Source organism: Medicago truncatula, chromosome 1 (genome assembly GCF_003473485.1).
Source record: "Medicago truncatula cultivar Jemalong A17 chromosome 1, MtrunA17r5.0-ANR, whole genome shotgun sequence".
Lineage (NCBI taxonomy): Eukaryota > Viridiplantae > Streptophyta > Magnoliopsida > Fabales > Fabaceae > Medicago > Medicago truncatula.
The window spans coordinates 9,220,273-9,239,017 of NC_053042.1; the positions used below are offsets into that span (position 1 = coordinate 9,220,273).

The window sequence follows — 18,745 nt, forward strand, 5'->3', positions numbered from 1 at the left end:
CCCTCCGTATCAAAAAAGTATATGATGTATGTGGTTCATATTATGAACCACATACATCATTAAATGAATGAATCTAAAAAGTGAATTTTGCTTATATTTTGATACGGAGGGAGTATCTCCAAATATCGTGAATTAATGTTATATTCAGCTCAAATCTTCTTTTAAACACAAAAATCAAAATCTCAATTTCACAAATGTTGCAAGGCGGATGATGGATGCTAAGTCACTGGCGGAAGGGTTAGGCTTTAGAAAGTTAAGATTGTTCCGGAAACAACAAAATTAATGTGCAAAACTGCTCTCAATTTTGAGGTTATTTTTATGCCGAGTTTGAATATTGAGTTAGAAAATAATAATAATAATATTAATAATAATATAAGGTGTGAAAATTTATATAACTATTTTTTTTTTTTTTATAAAATTAAATCTCTTTTTCTACAGGGTTTTGATTTTTGTGTTTAAAATAAGATTTTAGATAAACATAACATTAATTCATGTGGTGGGTATTGGTTGGTATTTTTAAGTAGAACAATCTGTTGCTTATAACAGTGAACTCCAACACCTAAAAAGACAACATTGAACTCCAAATTTCATTCTATCGAAAGAAAAAAAGTCCAAGTTTCAAAAACAGTTTCGCCATCATGTGGTGGGTATTGGTGGTCTTGTTCTCATTTACACTTCTACTCCACCGAGGCAGCAGCAGTATTATTGATCAAGAACATACTTGCCCCCCTTCATATTGTGGCAAAATTTCCAAGATAAGCTCTCCTTTTCGATTAAAAGATGACCCAAAACACTGCGGTGACAGCAGTTATGAACTAGCTTGTGAAAATAATATAACAAGTTTATATTTATACTCTGCAAAATATTATGTGCAGTCCATCAACTACAACGATTTCACAATCCGATTGGTTGATCCTGGAGTTCAACAATCTAATTGCTCTTCACTTCCTCTCTATTCTTTGTCTCGATCTAATTTCTGCGATACCTATAATCATGAGGACGATGACAATTGCAATGACCCATACCATGCCTTTTTGGCCAGATCAAGACGAATTGTCTCGGCCGCAGGTTCCCATGAGCTTCCTTTTAAGCATATAGTCTACTTGAACTGTACCCATCAAGTAACAGACAATCATAAATATGTGAACACCGCTCCATGCCTTAATTGGAATTCCAAAGGGTATTCTATTTATGCTATGGCTGGTGATTTAGTTGCTCAAGATTTTCAAGTTGGCTGTCATGTGAAATCAGTTACTCTAACTTCTTGGTCGGGTTTGCAAAGAAATCAATTACTTACATATGATGTCATTCATAAGGCGTTAGTGTATGGATTTGAGGTTTCATGGTTTTCTTGTAATAAGGTCTGTAAAAAATCAGAGATGTGCACCGTCATGGATTCAAGCGACAATTCCAGCGCAAGCTTTCTGGATTGCACACCCCTTTGCAAAAATTTTATAGGATATTTTATTAATGATGATTGTGGTAAAGTATACTAGATCGTTACAATACCTTGGTCATAATTTCATCCCGATTTACAAATTTCTTACTCATTATTTTTTAATATTTTTGGTGATGCAGGGATATGGTCTCAGATGACTTCATATGCTCAAAATGCCAAATGTAAGAACTTATTTTTTCCTAAAATAACCTATTGTCACATTAATTTTGGGCGTGGCTTTTAGAATAGACTACTAAATACGTCCATAATAGTCTAATTTCTGTCATGGGTTATGTATGTACCCTATATTTTACACACTCTCTAGACACTTCCTTCCTTTTTGATGATCTCTCGTTTTTTCTTCTTTGGTCAAACATCTACCTTGGAAGAGTCTTTTCGGCCATCAACAGCACCACCATGAAACTCATATCTTCTTTCTCTACAAAGTTTACCAATTTAATTTTAGACCACGGCCTTCAAGGGCCATTGCAGCCCACTTTGAACTTGCTCAAGGAAAAAAAATACTGTTGTTTTGGCCTTTTTTCAAACGAGTTCTGATTCCTGCAGAACTAGTACCAACTTGATTTCTAGGACTCTTTTTTAACGAAACAATTTTAGCCGACAAATTTGAGGTATGAGTAGCGTGCCATTCCTTAAGAGCCCCTTTAATTAATTTGAATTTTTCTTTAAGAACATAGCCACCCCACCCAGACACCTGAAAAGAGATCCATTTTTGACGAACAAAATTATTGTACCCGGGTGTATCTTGCCAACATTTCAAGAGACGCACAGGACGCGGCCCCCAATTCTCATTATCAACAGACAACTCGATAGGACAATGATCAGATAAACCCCTTAAATGAGCAGCCTGAACACAATTTGGCCACAACAGACACCATTCTCCTGAAAGCAGAAACCTGTCCAATCTACTCATCGAACGACCATTTCCTTTGAACCAGGTGAACTTCCGACCACACAACGGTAAATCAATTAAGGCATTGTCAACAATGAAATCATTAAATGGTGCGTAACCCTCTATCCCCAAAGAACCTCTAACAGAACGCCTTTCCTCTGACGACCGCACATAATTAAAATCCCCACACAAGCACACATTGCAACCACTCAGAGAAAGGAGCCTCCCAGCTAGAGAAGTCCACAAAGTCGATTGAGCACTCCGATCACACGGAGCATACACATTGAACAAATGAAAGACTTCGTTAGATTTAACAAACCTGCCATGAATCATCAGAAAATGCTGACCTCTAGCAGAAAACCACACCTCTACCTCTGAAGTATCCCAAATTGTAACCAAACCTCTTGACGCCCCCACAGACGAACTAAAAGAATAATCATGACTCGAGGAGCCCCAAACTGAAGAAACTAAGAGATCATCAATGAACTGCAACTTTGTTTCCTGAATACATAACACAATAGGCGCCTTCTCTCTCACCAACTCTTTGACTTCTTGTCTCTTCTCCAGACCCCCTAACCCCCGCACGTTCCACGAAACAATCCTCATCTCCCACACCCTCACCATCTAACACCCATCTACTCCCGAGCTTCTTCTCTCTCCCTTAATGCACTTCAAAGACTCATTTTTCCCCTTACCTGTCCTAGCTAGAGCACCAAACATATTGTGGGTGTCCCCCCTCAAACTGTAACCCTAAAGCCTTCCCTATCCCCCACACATCCTCAACCGCCTCTTTCTCCTTTCCATGTAACACCACCCAATGATTCCACTCTTTATTAACAGAAACTGAAGAGGAGTCTGCGGATGTACTGGACCCGACCCTATCTAATTGGTTTTCTGTGGAACCGACCCGCTTACGAGCTCTCTTCTTCAAAGTGTGTAAAACAACATTTCTATATTTAGAAGATAAACGAGTCACCTTTTTCAAAGTATGTACCGTATGACGCAAATCCCCTCCAATTTTCCGTCTCTTTAATCCATCACCATCAACTTGAACACATTTTCCTTTTCTCTTCCCCACTTTAACAAATTTTCTTTTTGCCGAAAAAATAAGACCCCCGTCACCATGAAGATCCTTTAACCACTCTGTACTCCACGAACCCGACCGCAACTTCTTACCTACAAAAGGCGGACCAGACACAGACGATACATGCTCAATACCTACCTTAGGAAACTCTGTCGGCATACCATGATCGACAACTCCCTTACAAACCACCACATCTTGTGTTGCCACTTTAGAAACGCCAAAATCTTGAGCATTTTCCCCATCACCAGAGTTGACCTCCACTTCATCAGACACAGACATAGCTATATTCCTCAAAGTCGCCATATCAACAATATTTTCCGGTACCTCTTGTGAACCCAAATCAGGAAGCGCCGTTGGCACATAAATACTATTTTCAGCAGCTGCCAACTCGACATCTTGTGCTTCAAAAACTGTATTTAAGTCTTCCACCTCTAGATCCTTCACGATTTTATCAACCATATTATCCACATTCCTACAAGTTTCCGGATCATGATGCATCTCATCGACATCTGATATAGACTTCTGATCTTCGTCGTCTTCAAAAAGACACGCGTCCTCACCAAGATTAAAACCCCATTCCTCAACAATCTTTAGGTCTACCAACCGACCATCAATTGATACTTGATCAACGCAATTCACAGCTTCTATAGACGACGTGGAAATCAAGATACGAGCATAATCAAATCTTCCTCTATCCAACGACATGTCATCCATACGCAAATAAGTCCCACATTCCATCACACATAATTTAAAAAATAGTTCATTCCATGCATGAATTGGAATACCGTACACTCTCAGCCATGCACCCCGTCGAAGAGGTACCACCTCCTTATCCCACCGTACAATATTCGTAAACAAAAGATCAAATAATTCCTAAGCCTCACCTAACAACGATAACGTTTCCTTCTCTGAGTTACTTCGTAGAAAAACTCTATCAGCTCCCATAGGAATCATGTCTAAATCCACAAAACCAGCATCTTCGACACGACTCCGAACCACCGTAAACGCCTCTCCGTTAACCACATTGGCCATCACCCCTGAATGTGCCCACTGTAGATCATTCCCGTCCGACCTATACATCCGAACCAATTTGTTTCCACTCGGTAGCTTCTTTTCACATACAATTTCCCCTGCCTTTGTCGTTTCCATCCTCCCTTTCACCGTCATCCCATCAAACTCCATCACACCCCTACCACGCCTATCGCTGCCTTTACCATCCCTTACCGTAACGACCACATCCCCCACCCTCACCACTTCCACGACCTCCTTATCCTTCCCCAAAAATTTAGCTCCCTCCAAAATCCCTTTCGCAAACCCATTCCTTCCAACCTTCTCATTCTTGCCACCACCACCAACTAACTTCTCAATGCCTCCTCTAGTACTCTCTATAAATCCTCCCTCAGTCCCATCTCTATTAACAACAACATCAGGTTTTCCTACCACACCATCTCCATTCTTTTGTCCATTCGGCTCACCATTAACACCACGATCAAAACGTGCAATTTTTGCCTGAACACGAAAGCTACCGAAACAAACAGCATTCACCGCCCTTAAAAGCTTACCAACATCTCTAACTTTAGAAAAACGAACAAACCCATAAACCTCCCCATTCACATTCCTTCTACTAGGTACAACGTCTTCCAAAATTCCACAGACCTCAAACCCTTTACGCAGAGAAAAATTGGATAAAAAAGGCGGAAAATTGGTAAAATAGAACGTAACAAATCATTTGTACTAAGATATTGCGTGCTGGTCTGTTGTCTCCTCCGTCGAAGCAACACGCGCAGCCTTCCTCCCTTGTTCACCACGAGCGCGCGCCTGATCTTAGCCAATAAATCCCTCTGATCGACGCAAAGCAATGCCCTGATGTGATGATCGCAAATTGGCTTTCAACACCGTGCCTCGAAACGTTCCAGACCTGTTATTATTCTGCCAAACCGTTGCACCATTAACCCTAGACTGTCTGTGACCATAGTCGACCCTTTCCTCAAGCTGCCAATCCTCCCGCCGCCTATCCCAGTTGCTGCAGCCCTGTCCAAGTGCTTTCCCTCGTCGCCGTCTCACGTCATGCCAACCCTCACCATCTGAATCCCGTCCCCCCAAATTTGTCCTCTCCTCCGGTGGTAATGAGCGCCGGTGTGGTTTGTGGTTGTTCATGGCGGAGCCACAACGAACCACCTCTCTTGATCACTCTGCCACTCTCTCGCATCTCTCAGTCGCTCTCTCAGTCAATAATCCGTTGGTTTTATCTGAAGCATACTTTCACTATTAGTAATATTGATTTGATTGTTTGGTACAATAATTGATTATTTGATAGATTTACACAAAATATTTGGTTTGGTTCACTTCATATTTTTCTGCAATATATAATAAAATACTCTATGAAAACACCAACTAATTCTCTTTCATAAATGGTAAATATGTAAAACAATAACAATTGGCAACAAAATTAATTCAAGAATCAATTTTTTTAATTCCTGTGTTTTTTTTCAAAAAGTTCTATAATTAATGACGGTTGTAGTAGTAATTTTTCTATATTAACTTTAATTAGTATTGTTATATTTACCAATATCAAAAATGTAAAATGAAATATTTTGAATTGAGAATGATGTATATATTAATTAATTGTGCAATTTTATTTTATTTTTTTTCCGAAAATTAGATGTAAAATTAGAAATATATATAATCAATGTCGCCTTAAAAATTGCACATTTAGAGACAATCGTTTTTTTATTAAATAGACAAATTATTATGAAACACAGATAATATTATGATATCAGCAAAAAAAACTTATTCTATTATCACTAAGCTATTCACTTTACTCTTTTTTTTTTCTTTCTTTCAGATACTATCGAAGGAATCTTAGCAGGTGAGTTCTTTAATCTTTCTGTTGTGACAAATGTTTAACACATGCATAATTTAATATTGCCAATAATAACTTTTGCTTGAAACACAACCTTTTTGTCACATATGCAATAATGCTTAAATTAAAAACAGAACAACGTTTTTGTGTAGTGTACGATATTCAATTACAGTTTTTCAGTCATAATAAAACATGCCTAATTTTTTTATTTTTTAAGTGATGCCTAAATTTTGTTGTTATCAATATTCATCTTGGTATAATAACTTTACAGGACTGCGTGAAATAATAAAAGGATCAAACTCAGACTATGATGGTATTGCCGAATATAAAGTAGGAATGACGACGGGACACTATATTCTACCATCACTCTTGTCTGCTAGAATTCTGTTCGGAATAACATTTTTTATTGCACTACTTATATACAAATGGCGAAAAAGACATTGGTCAATGTATGAATGTATTGAAATATATCTACAACAAAACAACCTTATGCCCATTGGATATTCATACAGAGAAATTAAGAAAATGGCTAGAGGTTTCAAAGACAAATTAGGTGAAGGAGGTTTTGGCACTGTGTTCCAGGGGAACCAACGTAGTGGTCCTTGTGTGGCAATCAAGATGCTGGGTAAGTCAAAAGGTAATGGGCAAGATTTTATTAGTGAAGTTATGACCATCGGAAGAATACATCATGTGAATGTGGTGAAATTACTAGGATTTTGTATTGAGGGATCAAAACGCGCTCTTATTTATGAATTCATGTCAAATGGATCTCTTGATAAATTTATTTTCTCAAAAGAAGGGAGTAAAGAATTATGTTGTAGCCAAATACATGACATTTCAATTGGAGTAGCTCGAGGAATTGCTTATCTCCACCATGGATGTGAAATGAAGATATTACATTTTGATATCAAGCCCCATAATATTCTGCTTGATGAGAACTTTATTCCAAAGATATCTGACTTTGGACTCGCAAAGCTATATCCGATTGAGAATAGCATTGTCACAATGACTGCAGCAAGAGGTACTATTGGATATATGGCTCCGGAGTTGTTCTACAAAAATATTGGGGGAGTGTCCTATAAGGCCGATGTTTATAGTTTCGGGATGCTTTTGATGGAGATGGCAAGTAAAAGAAAAAACCTAAATGCCCATGCGGAGTATTCAAGCCAACTTTACTTTCCTTTATGGATTTATGATCAATTTGCACAAGAAGGAGAAATAGAAATAGAAGATGTCACGGAGGAGGAAAATAAAATACTAAAGAAGATGATCATAGTTGCACTTTGGTGTATACAATTGAAACCAGCTGATCGCCCCTCAATGAACAAAGTAGTGGAGATGCTCGAAGGAGATGTTGAAAGCCTTGAAATGCCTCCAAAGCCAATCATTTATCCACATGAAACAGTTGTAGATGATCCAAGAACCAACCTTGACCAAACAATATCGAGTGATGATTACAGTAGTTCTTATGATTATGTGGAAAGAGAACCTAATTCTCTGATAGAGAATATTGCTTGAATATTCACTATAACAATCTTTTAATTTGTATCCACTTTGTCTATTACACTGTTCTTATGTAGTGCTTCATTGTGTATTCTATATCGAGTGTTAAAATACTTCTTGTTATTTGAAGTCTCTAAATATGTAATAATGTTAAATTAAACCCCGATTCTACTGTGAACCTATCTATATGGTAATTTAGCATACGGTATGTTTTTGGATAAATGGTGTGCTATTTGTTCTTCAGGCTTATTAGATTGGATAACTATCTTAATTCCAAGATAAACAATTCATGCAGGCTTGTGTGAATCTACCCATGGTAGCGTAATTTTACTCATGCGACAGGAACTATGGGTGTAAACAAGGTAAGTGCCGCCTAGTTAGTTAAGAAAGCTAGCAAAATTTGTGTATAAATAGAACCTAGTGAAGTATTTCATGTATGCAATTCTATTCTGTTTCAATCCTTTCCCTCACAAATTCATCTTCTTTAAACAGTGTTCTATCAATATAACCCATGAAAAATTGATGTTGTTATTATTATGATAATCTAATATGGCCTAGTGTACGATCTAATGAAATGAATGGGGCTTTATTTCTGTACCATGGCCATGTTAGCCATGTTCTAGTATGTTTTGTATCTTTCGATTAATTTCCTCATAACCATTTCATACATAATGGTATAACAACCATCAATAAAGAATGTAGGCATAACTCATATGTTTTGGGGAATTGAATAGATGTTTTGAATATTTTCTAATTTAGGAGTTTTGCTATGATTGAATAAGATGATCTTGAGGATATTATTCCTATAATATTGAGATTTCAACGTTACGTTGATCTAAGTATAGGCGCATTAAATTCACACTAATCTGCAGCTGTATATAGTCAACGATCCATATCATTATAGGTGCTGATCTTCGGTTATATGCCTTCCTAAAATTACTCTAGCAATATCATTGTACATTATTTGTTGTTATTAGCATTACTAGGCATCATTAATTTTGACCAATTTGTATTGTAAACTAGCTGTATATATTTGCACCTATTATCAATGAAATATTATCGAATTCTATTTCTCTATATGGTATCATCCTTAATTTTTTTGCCTAACAGCATTTTTTACGATCCTAGCAATGGCTACCACAGAACCAAAAGAGTTACTAGAGTCCAATACTTCCACTCACCTTCCCATTAAACTAAACTCCTCTAATTACCCTGCTTGGTATAAACAAATTCATTCCCTTCTTGTTGCACGTGACCTTATTGGATATGTCACTGGTGACACCCCTCGTCCCCTTGCAACAATTTAATCTGATGGTAAGACAGTGCCTAATCCTGCCTATTCCAAGTGGATCCGTCAAGACAAACTATTGTACATTGCCTTTCTTGGTTCGTGTGATCCGGAGGCCCGCGCTTTGTCATGGCTTCTGCCGATACCTCACGTGATGCATTGCTTGTACTCCAGCAAGCCTTCAGCAATCGGTCTCGCTCTCGCATCATGTCCCTTAAGGAGCGTCTCAGTTCAATTTCCAAGGGTACGCAATCAGTATCCTCTTACTTGCAATCCATTAAGTCCATTAGTGATGAGCTATCTCTTATTGAACATCCACTTGATGACCTTGATCTCGTCATTTATGCTCTCAATGGCTTGGTACCATCCTTCCGCGAATTTACAGCATCTATTCGCACACGAGACTCTCCATTACTCTTTCATGAGTTATATGACAAGTTTGTTGATTTTGAAATGTTCCTTGAGCGTGAAGAACGCTTGAACACATCTCTCCCAATGACTGCTCATCATTTTCAGCGTCGTCGACAAGGCAACACTTACAACCGTGGCCGCAACTCTAACAATCACGTTGCTGATGCAAACAACAAGAAAGCTTCGGTTATCTGCCAATACTGTGAAAAATCTAGTCACTCGGCCAGAACCTGCTATAAGATCCACGACTATCCTAACAAACACCGCAATCCGTCTGCTCATGTTGCCCAAGCCACGTGTCCTTCTTATCCGCCTCCTCCTCCATTATGGCTGTTTGACTCCGGCGCTTCCCATCATATCACAAATGACATGGGAAATTTGTCCATCAAGAGTGACTACAATGGATATGATAATCTGCAAGTTGCAAACGGTAAAATTTCCCATCATATCACAAATGACATGGGAAATTTCCCATCATATCACACATATTGGTTCTGCCAAAATTTCCACTCCCTTTTCTCACTTAAAATTATCAAATATTTTATGTGTTCCTATTGTCACTCAGAACCTAATTTCTGTTTCTTAGTTATGCCAAACTAATAATGTTTCTATTGAATTTTTTCCTTGGCATTTCGAGGTGAAGGATTTACGCACGGGGGAGATACTTCTGCGCGGGTTGAATGAAGATAATGTGTACAGGTTCACTCCTACATCCACTCCTCATACCTCTCTTGCCCACACCACACCCACGCTCAAGCTTTGGCATCAACGCCTTGGTCACCCTGCCTACCCAAAGCTCATACATGCACTCAAAACCAATAATATTTCCTTTAGTGAATCATATATGTGAGGTATGGTTGTTTATGTGAGGTATTTAGTGGTGTCGACCTAATTGGAATGTCTAACTACCACATTTTGATATTGATACTTTTGGTTTTCCTAAAAAAGTAGAGTTAGACTTGGACCCCTTAAATAATGTCTCAAATTCAATCTTTGTAGAATGAAAAACATGATCGAGCGAGGAGATACCACTAAATATGACAAGTTAGATTCTCTTGCGAGGATTAGTGATCAACAACACCAAAAACATAAAAAAAAAAAAAAAAAAAAAGCTTTAAGATTTTATTCATCCTATAATAAAAACATTACAAAGAGTTATTTTGAATCACATACATGTAATGAATGTTTTCAATAAATGAAATCAAAATGAAAAAATTTACAGCTCAATCATACATAGTACAAATTCTAATTACTCACTTCTAAAATCAATAAAATTTACAGCTCAATCATACATAGTACAAATTCTAATTACTAACTTCTAAAATCAATAAAACAAGTGTACATGTTTTGAAATATCACAGTCATCTTCCATCATCCAAGGCAATCGATGGTTGATCGTTCAAGCTATCATACCCACTATATCTAAGGTCAATGCTATCACCAATTTCAAATGCTATCGCTAATTTCACTATAAATACTATAAGATGCCTCTTTAAGTAAGTGTTGCCTCCCTTTTTGATCGGGCCTAACACAACCCAACAAAACCGTTTTGTGAGGTGAGGATTGCCCCCAGTTATATACACATGTTCAGACCATCTTTTGTCCGATGTGGGACTCGTGAACACACCCCTCACGACTAGCACTATTGAGCTTGGTTCGTGGACATAAATTGGGATTGGTTTGTGAAGATAAATGGTGGGTGGACCGATAGCTGAAACCTGATGCTTGGTTCGTGGACATAAATGGTGGGTGACCCGATAGCGGTAACCTTATTGCAGTTGGTCCAATGGATCTTGGAGAAGGCTCTGATACCATCTTAGAAATTATGGTTGAGCGTAGCACAACTCCACAAAACCGGCTTGTGAGGAGAGGATTGACCCCGCTTATAAACAGTTGTTCAGGCCCCTTAAATAATGTCACAACCAACTGTTACAAACTTGTTTTGCTTGCTTGATATGGTGAAAGCATGAGTGTTTAAACGGGGTCGAATGTAGTTTGTGCGATTACAATAACCGGAGACTAAGAACAACGATTCAAGTTGTCCTTCAAGGATGTTTATGTTAGAAACTTGTAAATTGCCAAATATTAATTTGGTGTCGTTTACACATCTGAGATTAAATTTGCGCTCTAGGGAACATGGTCCTTGATTTGGTATTTGATGAATTCGATATTCCAAATGTATATGGAATTTTTACATTTCCACATGTGTTTTTGCACCCTCGTTCGTTGCATTTTTATTGTAGCAAGAAGGGTTTTATAAATTTATATATGATATTTATTAAATTTATTATGTGGTTACTTTGTGACTTTGCCGTCTTTCGCTGTTTATTAAGTTTTGTTAACTTTGGAAGGAACATTGAACTAGTCTCCTATGATTAAAGTAACTAGAGTGGGATTTAGATGCATACAATTGAAAATGCATGGAGTCATGCAATCAATGCAGATTTGGCCGTCCGAGATTTAAAGTAGCTGTCTTCAAGAAACCAAACTAACCCATCAAAATTAACATCAGAAGAAATTGAATTTAAAATCTTGAAAGGAGCACACAATGACCGGTTTGAATCTTAAGATTATACGATTAGATCTCTCTTGATTGTATAATCGCATGCAATTTTGACTGCAGACGATCTAAATCCACAAAATAATGACACACTGAAATATCTATTTCAATTTTATATATTTTTGTTGGGGAAAGTATGTATCTATTTAATTTTTGTTGGTGTCATTCAAAACGATAATAAGTTATATTGTATTTGTTTTATTTTTTTAAATGTATAATATTTGTTCTACTGTTTGTATAGCTGTCAAAATCGACTACCCGATCTGTATAGGGCCGGTCTAACGGACTTCAGAATTTATTGAGCCGGGCCAAAAAGCAAGGTTGGAATACGGGCTTGAAAAATACTAACCGAGCCCAGCCTTACTCTGGCCACGGGCTAAACGAGTTGGCTTATGTTAAAAATTACTTTTTTTAGCAAAAAAATTACGTACATTTTAAAAAAATAAATAAAAAAGTACAATAAAATACTCCTATAAAAATTCTTATAAATAATATTTTTAATATGTTTAAATAATGCTTAGCAAAGAAAAATTGTAAACATTTTCGTAAAAACGTTGTAAGTTAAAACGGCGAGGAAAACAATTTTAAATGAATTACGTACATTATGTTATAGATATTTATATATTTGATCTTTAAGATTATATGTAAAAAACCAGTAAATATAACTTTATATTACTTTTATATTTGTGTGTTAATTCATTGAATTTTCAAGTTTATTTTTTTCTTTAATAATCAATTAAGTAAAGAATTATTTAAAAAATATATAATATATAGGATTTTTTAAATAATATTACTAAAGGGTAAAATATTAAATAAAATAGTTTAAATAAAAGGTAAAATAGGTAATGAAAATGTCTGCAAAAACACATATATTTTTTCTATATAGTATAAATACTAAAATAAAAATCGTAACTTTTTAGACTAAAATAATATGTTATAGTATTTAGTGTTCTTATAATAAAAGAAATAAAGTTTATGTGAAGAGGTTAATTGAATTATATTCAAAAAGAAAATTGGATTATATGGTCATCCCATTCTCAAATTGCCATGTTCTTGTTGTGCGTATTATTCAGTAGTACGTAATTGCAGCAGCACCACCACCAGTTGTGTGCTATGAAGCACGTACATCCTTAGGATTAGCGTGTCGTGGTGTCTTACACGTGCCAGTGTCCGATACTCCTATGAAACTCGAACAACACGTGTCAGACAACAAAGATCGGTGTCTTAAATAAAATAGATTTTTTTTTGTAGATCAACACTCCTAGGACTAGTGTCTGAGATCTATATAACACTGATACAAGCCGTGTCGGACAACTCAGCCAATAACTGAAACATTTTTTTATCTCTTGCTTCCGCAAATTGTAGATACAAGAGTTACGTATGATTAAGAAATGTAGATCAATTGGTGGTTATAGACATTAAAGTTGGCTATAACATTTTTAGCTTTTTTGATAGTAGATAAATAAATAAAGGTAAAATACTATGATATCTTGTTTTAAACTTTTTTCTAATGAAATAAATTTCTCAAGTTAGATTCTTATATATGTATTTTGATTTTCATATTATATCGTTTATAAATAAATTAACATAAGTAGCAGTGTCATTTTCCTATATTTTTTACATAAGCGGTGTCGATGTGTCCGTGTCCGTGTCGTATTTGGTGACCGTGTTAGAGTCCATGCTTGATAGGTTGTGTGTAATCCAGTGAATATGAAGGCATTACCCTCTTTCCCTGACATAGCGCCATACTTTGAAACTTTATTTTTCTATTAGAAGCTTGATGGAGTCCCATTTAAAACTTTAGACTATGGTCTCAAATCCCTCAAGTTTAATTGTTTTGCTTTATGGTTGTTATATGAATGAGTTAGATTCGAGATTATTGTATCATTTTATTTGCAAGGCATTATAGGCAGCTTTGCATATGATAATTTTTCATTATTTAATTTATTTTCATCTTTTTATTCTCTAACATGGTTTTTTTTTTTCTTCCATTAAACATGAGTTACAATATTAATTATCATGAAAAGTATTTGGCCACTATGATTTAGACTTTAGATTGATCTTGTTCGTCCTACAAGGTGCTCAAAGTCTCCATCCTTGTGAACACAATGTTGAATTGCAAAGCTTTGATCATGTACCATGTTCTCATTAATTACTTTTCTTGTTTTTTTGAATGTAGTGATATAATAAAATGGTAGGTTGTTATTGACCTAGATGCTATTGAAATTTTCCATCGCAAGCTAATTATATGTACTGAGTTGGACGACATACATTAGGGGCAACTTCAGATTTGGTCTTCAACCTACTGATTATATGATCTTTCCCCTATTTGTAAAATCAATTGAGTTGAACTTTTGATTTGTCGTGAGTGGCATATATGAAATAAGTTATTTCTGGTTTAGGGTGTGTATGTTTAACTTAGCCCTGTTATTTGGTTTGGCGTGTAATGATTGTAGATATAATTGGTAATTTAGTATCTCTAATAATGCATGTATTTTGTTTCACACTTTGTTAATTTCTTATGAAACTTTGTATGTGGCTAATCTTTAGGTTTCATCTTGTAAATATAGTAACACCATTAAAACGAGAAATTTGTTAATTTACTTTACATACGGCTATTTTTAGGTCTCATTTGGTTTATTTAATCTAATTTGTTAACCATTTTTATGATTTCAGACTCAAGTATTGGCAAGGTCTCCTGGAATACAACTCCTTGAGACTGAAGTTTGCATCCCAACATTTCTAACTTATCTCAAAATATCCATTAGTGTAAACCTTTGAGCAAGTGAGCCTCTTTTCAGCTCAAGTGTAATATTACATCTAATGTAGTTTTAGTTTTTTTTAATTGAGTTAGAGTTTGTTGTAAAAAGAAAAAAGTTGAGTATTAGGAGAAAAAAAAGTAGCTGTGGTTATTGATTGAGTTTTAAGTTATTCGAATGATTAATAATGTGATAATGTCATGGTAATATTTACATATAAATTTATATTTTTTTTAATGTAATATGTAAATTTTATAATTATTTTTAGGTGTTTTTTTTATTAGATGCCCCAAAATTAAGAAAATATAGTAAGTGTTTCAAAAAATACATTACCTAGAATTTTAGGAAAATGTATATTTTTTTTGGGGTGGAAAACATATATTATTTATGGTTTTGATAAAAAAAAAATTGTTTATGACATGTTTTCTCTAAAATAAAATAATAAAAAAAGGATAAAATGAATGGATTTTTTTAGTGAACGAAATTAATGGCTTTATGGTTGAAATAATAATAAGAAGCATATATATATATATATATATATATATATATATATATAGAGGACATATCAAATGAGAACACTCTTTATTATGAGAGGATGAGAGGGTTAAATCTCAACCCTTATTATGAGAGGATGAGAGGGTTAAATCTCAACCCTTAGATGTAAATAAACGGCTGTGATTAAAATACTCCTTTTTTCTTTTCACATGCACCCTTTTTCTATTTGTGCTCACCCTTCGTCTTCCTGCGCTTTCATTCCAATTTTTCACCAAATCCCCCATCTTTTTTCACAGAAAATTACTCCATGGATTTTAAAAGTTGAATTTCTTCTCAGCAATTTATTTTTTCATAGCAGCACCAATACCATCTTTTTTATCCATAAATTTGCTATGCCCTCTTTCTCGACATTGATTGAAAGTTTACATATCAAAGTCCAGATCTTTGATTTTTTTTATTCTGAAAACTATAGTTTTTTTTTAATTACTAAACATTCTGAAAATCTAAATTATCAGAACCTTCACTAACAACAAGCTCAGCCAACCACAATCTCTATGTGCTTTTCCAAATATAGAAATTGAAATTTTTTACCCAGAAAAAGTATAAAATGTTTAAAGAACGATTAGAATTTAATTGTTCCACCCCAATAATCATGATAAAATAACCAATTAAATTGATTAATAAATAGGAAGATGAGGCATGATGTACAGTTTGAAGGAAACCGAAGCAGTGGTCATAACACCTAAAGCAATTGAACAAAGATGAAAGTGAAGAAAACCTATGATTGTAGCTAGTAAGAGAGAGGAAGAAAAAACAGGAAACCGAAGTGAAAGATGAAGCAGCACTTTTCAAGAGAGGAAGAAACATGTGTAATTTAATCAAGTGTGCCGAGCTTTTTTATTGGAATTTGATCTTGACCGTATATTTTGATCTAAGGGATGATATTATATCCTCTCACCCTCTCATTTAAGCTACTCCTCTCACTTGATATGTCTATATATATATAGCTCATTGTAAAAAAAAAGAAAAATATATATATATATATAGCTCCGCCACTGGTTGTTTAACACGATTTAGGACATATAGTTTTTGTTCATAGATCTTGTAGATGTTTTCAATTGGGACATATAGTGGGAAAAGTTACTGCTGAATTTTCATTTTTATTTTTATAGATAATACCTATTGCAACGTTTTAAAACCGCTGCCTATACGCATATATAGTTCCACTTTCAGGCAACACTTAAAACAGTCGCCTTAGGAGCATAAAAAAATGTCCCCTTGTTTATGAATTCATGTCCAATGCATCTCTTGATAAGTTCATTTTCTCAAAAGAAGGGAGTAAAAAATTAAGCTGCATCCAAATACATGATATTTCAATTGGACTAGGTCGAGGAATTGCTTATCTCCACCATGGATGTGAAATGAAGATTTTACATTTTGATATCAAGCCCCACAATATTCGGTTAGATGAGAACTTTATCCCATAGATTTTTGACTTTGGACTCGCAAAGCTATATCCGCTAGAGAATAGCATTGTCATATGACTGCATCAAGATGTACAATTGGATATATGGCTCTAGAATTGTTTTACATAAATATCGGGGGAGTGTCCTATAAGGCCGATGTTTATAGTTTTGGGATGCTTTTGATGGAGATGACAAGTAAAAGCAAAAACTTAAATTCCGAAGAAGAGCATTCAAGTCAACTTTACTTTCCGTTTTGAATTTATAATCAATTTGGACAAGAAGGAGAGATAGAAATAGAAGATGTCACAGAGGAGGAAAATAAAATAGTAAAAAAGATGATCATAGTTGCACTTTGGTGTATACAATTGAAACCATATGATTGTCCCTCAATGAGCAAAGTAGTGTAGATGCTTGAAGAAGATATTGAAAGCCTTGAAAATGCCTCCAAAGTCAACCCTTTATCCATATGATACGATTGTAGACGATCAAAGAACCAACCTTGACCAAACAACGTCGAGTGATGATTACACTCGTTTATATGACTCAATGGAAAGAGAACCTAATTCTGTAATAGATAATATGGCTTAAATATTCACGATAACAATCTACGGTATCCACTTTGCCTATTACATTGTTCGTATGTAACGCTTCATTCGTCTATATATATTTTACCGTGTGTTAAAAAAGCTTCTCGTTCATTTGAAGTCCTTAAATATGTAATCATGTTAAATTAAAATCTCATTCTAGCGTGAACCTATCTATACATATGGAAATTTAGCATGTTTTACCATATAGGATATAAATCGAGTGTTATTTGTTCTCTAAGCTTATTAGATTGGATAACTATTTTTATTCCAAAATAAACGATCCAAGCATGCTTGTGTGAATCTATTCATGGTAGCGTAAATTGACTCACTAAACGTCCATGCTTCAGGAACTATGGGTGTAAACAATGTAACTGCCCAGTTAGTTAAGAAAACTAGAAAAATTTATGTATAAATAGAACGTAGTGAAGTATTTCATTTATGCTATCCATTCTGATGAAAATATTCTTTGATTTCCATTATCTTAATCTCCCTACAATCTCTCAATTCTGTGTCGATCCTTTCCCTCACAAATTCTTCTTCTTGAAACAGTGTTCAATCAATATCACCCATGAAAAATTGGTGCTGTTATTATCATGATAATCTAATATGGCCTAGTGTGATCTAATGAGTGAATGGGGCTTTATTTCCTAACAATGTCCATGTTAGCCTTGCTTTCTATTCTTTGTATTTTTTAGGGGTGGCAATATGATCCATCAAATCCATATTCATCCAATTCATTCACTATAATATCCATACAGTCCATCCACCAAACAAAAAATAGTTAATGGATTGGATTTAATCTATCCAATTAAAATTATGGATACATCCAATCCATCCATCTTATTTTAAAAATCCAATGGATCACCTTAAATATTAATAATAATTCATTGGATATAAAATTATTTTAAACATAATTTAAATTAATTTAGTTAATAAATAAAAACAAGCTATGTTTTTAATTATGGGGGCCTAAAAAAAAAATCTTTATATTTTTTCCTCAAATAATTGGTCCATAAGATTCAGCTCATTCAATTAAAAAAGAATCAGCCCATTCTCCTTAATAAAAAAAAAAGTCAGTAGAATCTATGGTCATCGAAGCTCCGCCAAAGCCATCGGACAGCCACCATCAGCCACCGTGACCTTGTCGAAGCTCCGCCGTGATTCGTCGGAAAATCCAAATTTCCGGCCATATATTGCTACCGTGCGCCGTCGGTCAACAGTGGTTTTCTCCGGTCAACGTCGGTGCACCACTACCTTTATTTATTTTATTTTTAAAAGTAAAATTTTTGGACTTTATAAAAAAAAAATGTTTTGGGCTTAGATAAAAAATAGAAATCGGGCTTAATTAAACAATTTATTTTGGGTTTAGACCAATAAA

At 35.1% G+C, this 18,745-nt stretch overlaps 1 protein-coding gene across 1 annotated transcript; it reads left to right on the forward strand.

Annotated features, from left to right (window-relative positions):
- Nucleotides 1-540: 540 nt before the first annotated feature.
- LOC25482295 (G-type lectin S-receptor-like serine/threonine-protein kinase SD2-5) lies at nt 541-7,961 on the forward strand. The gene is made up of 4 exons (XM_024778238.2): nt 541-1,482; nt 1,579-1,620; nt 6,281-6,304; nt 6,570-7,961. The coding sequence occupies exons 1-4, from the start codon at nt 639-641 to the stop codon at nt 7,814-7,816; spliced, it is 2,157 nt and encodes a 718-aa protein (XP_024634006.1). The 5' UTR covers nt 541-638; the 3' UTR covers nt 7,817-7,961.
- Nucleotides 7,962-18,745: the final 10,784 nt, after the last annotated feature.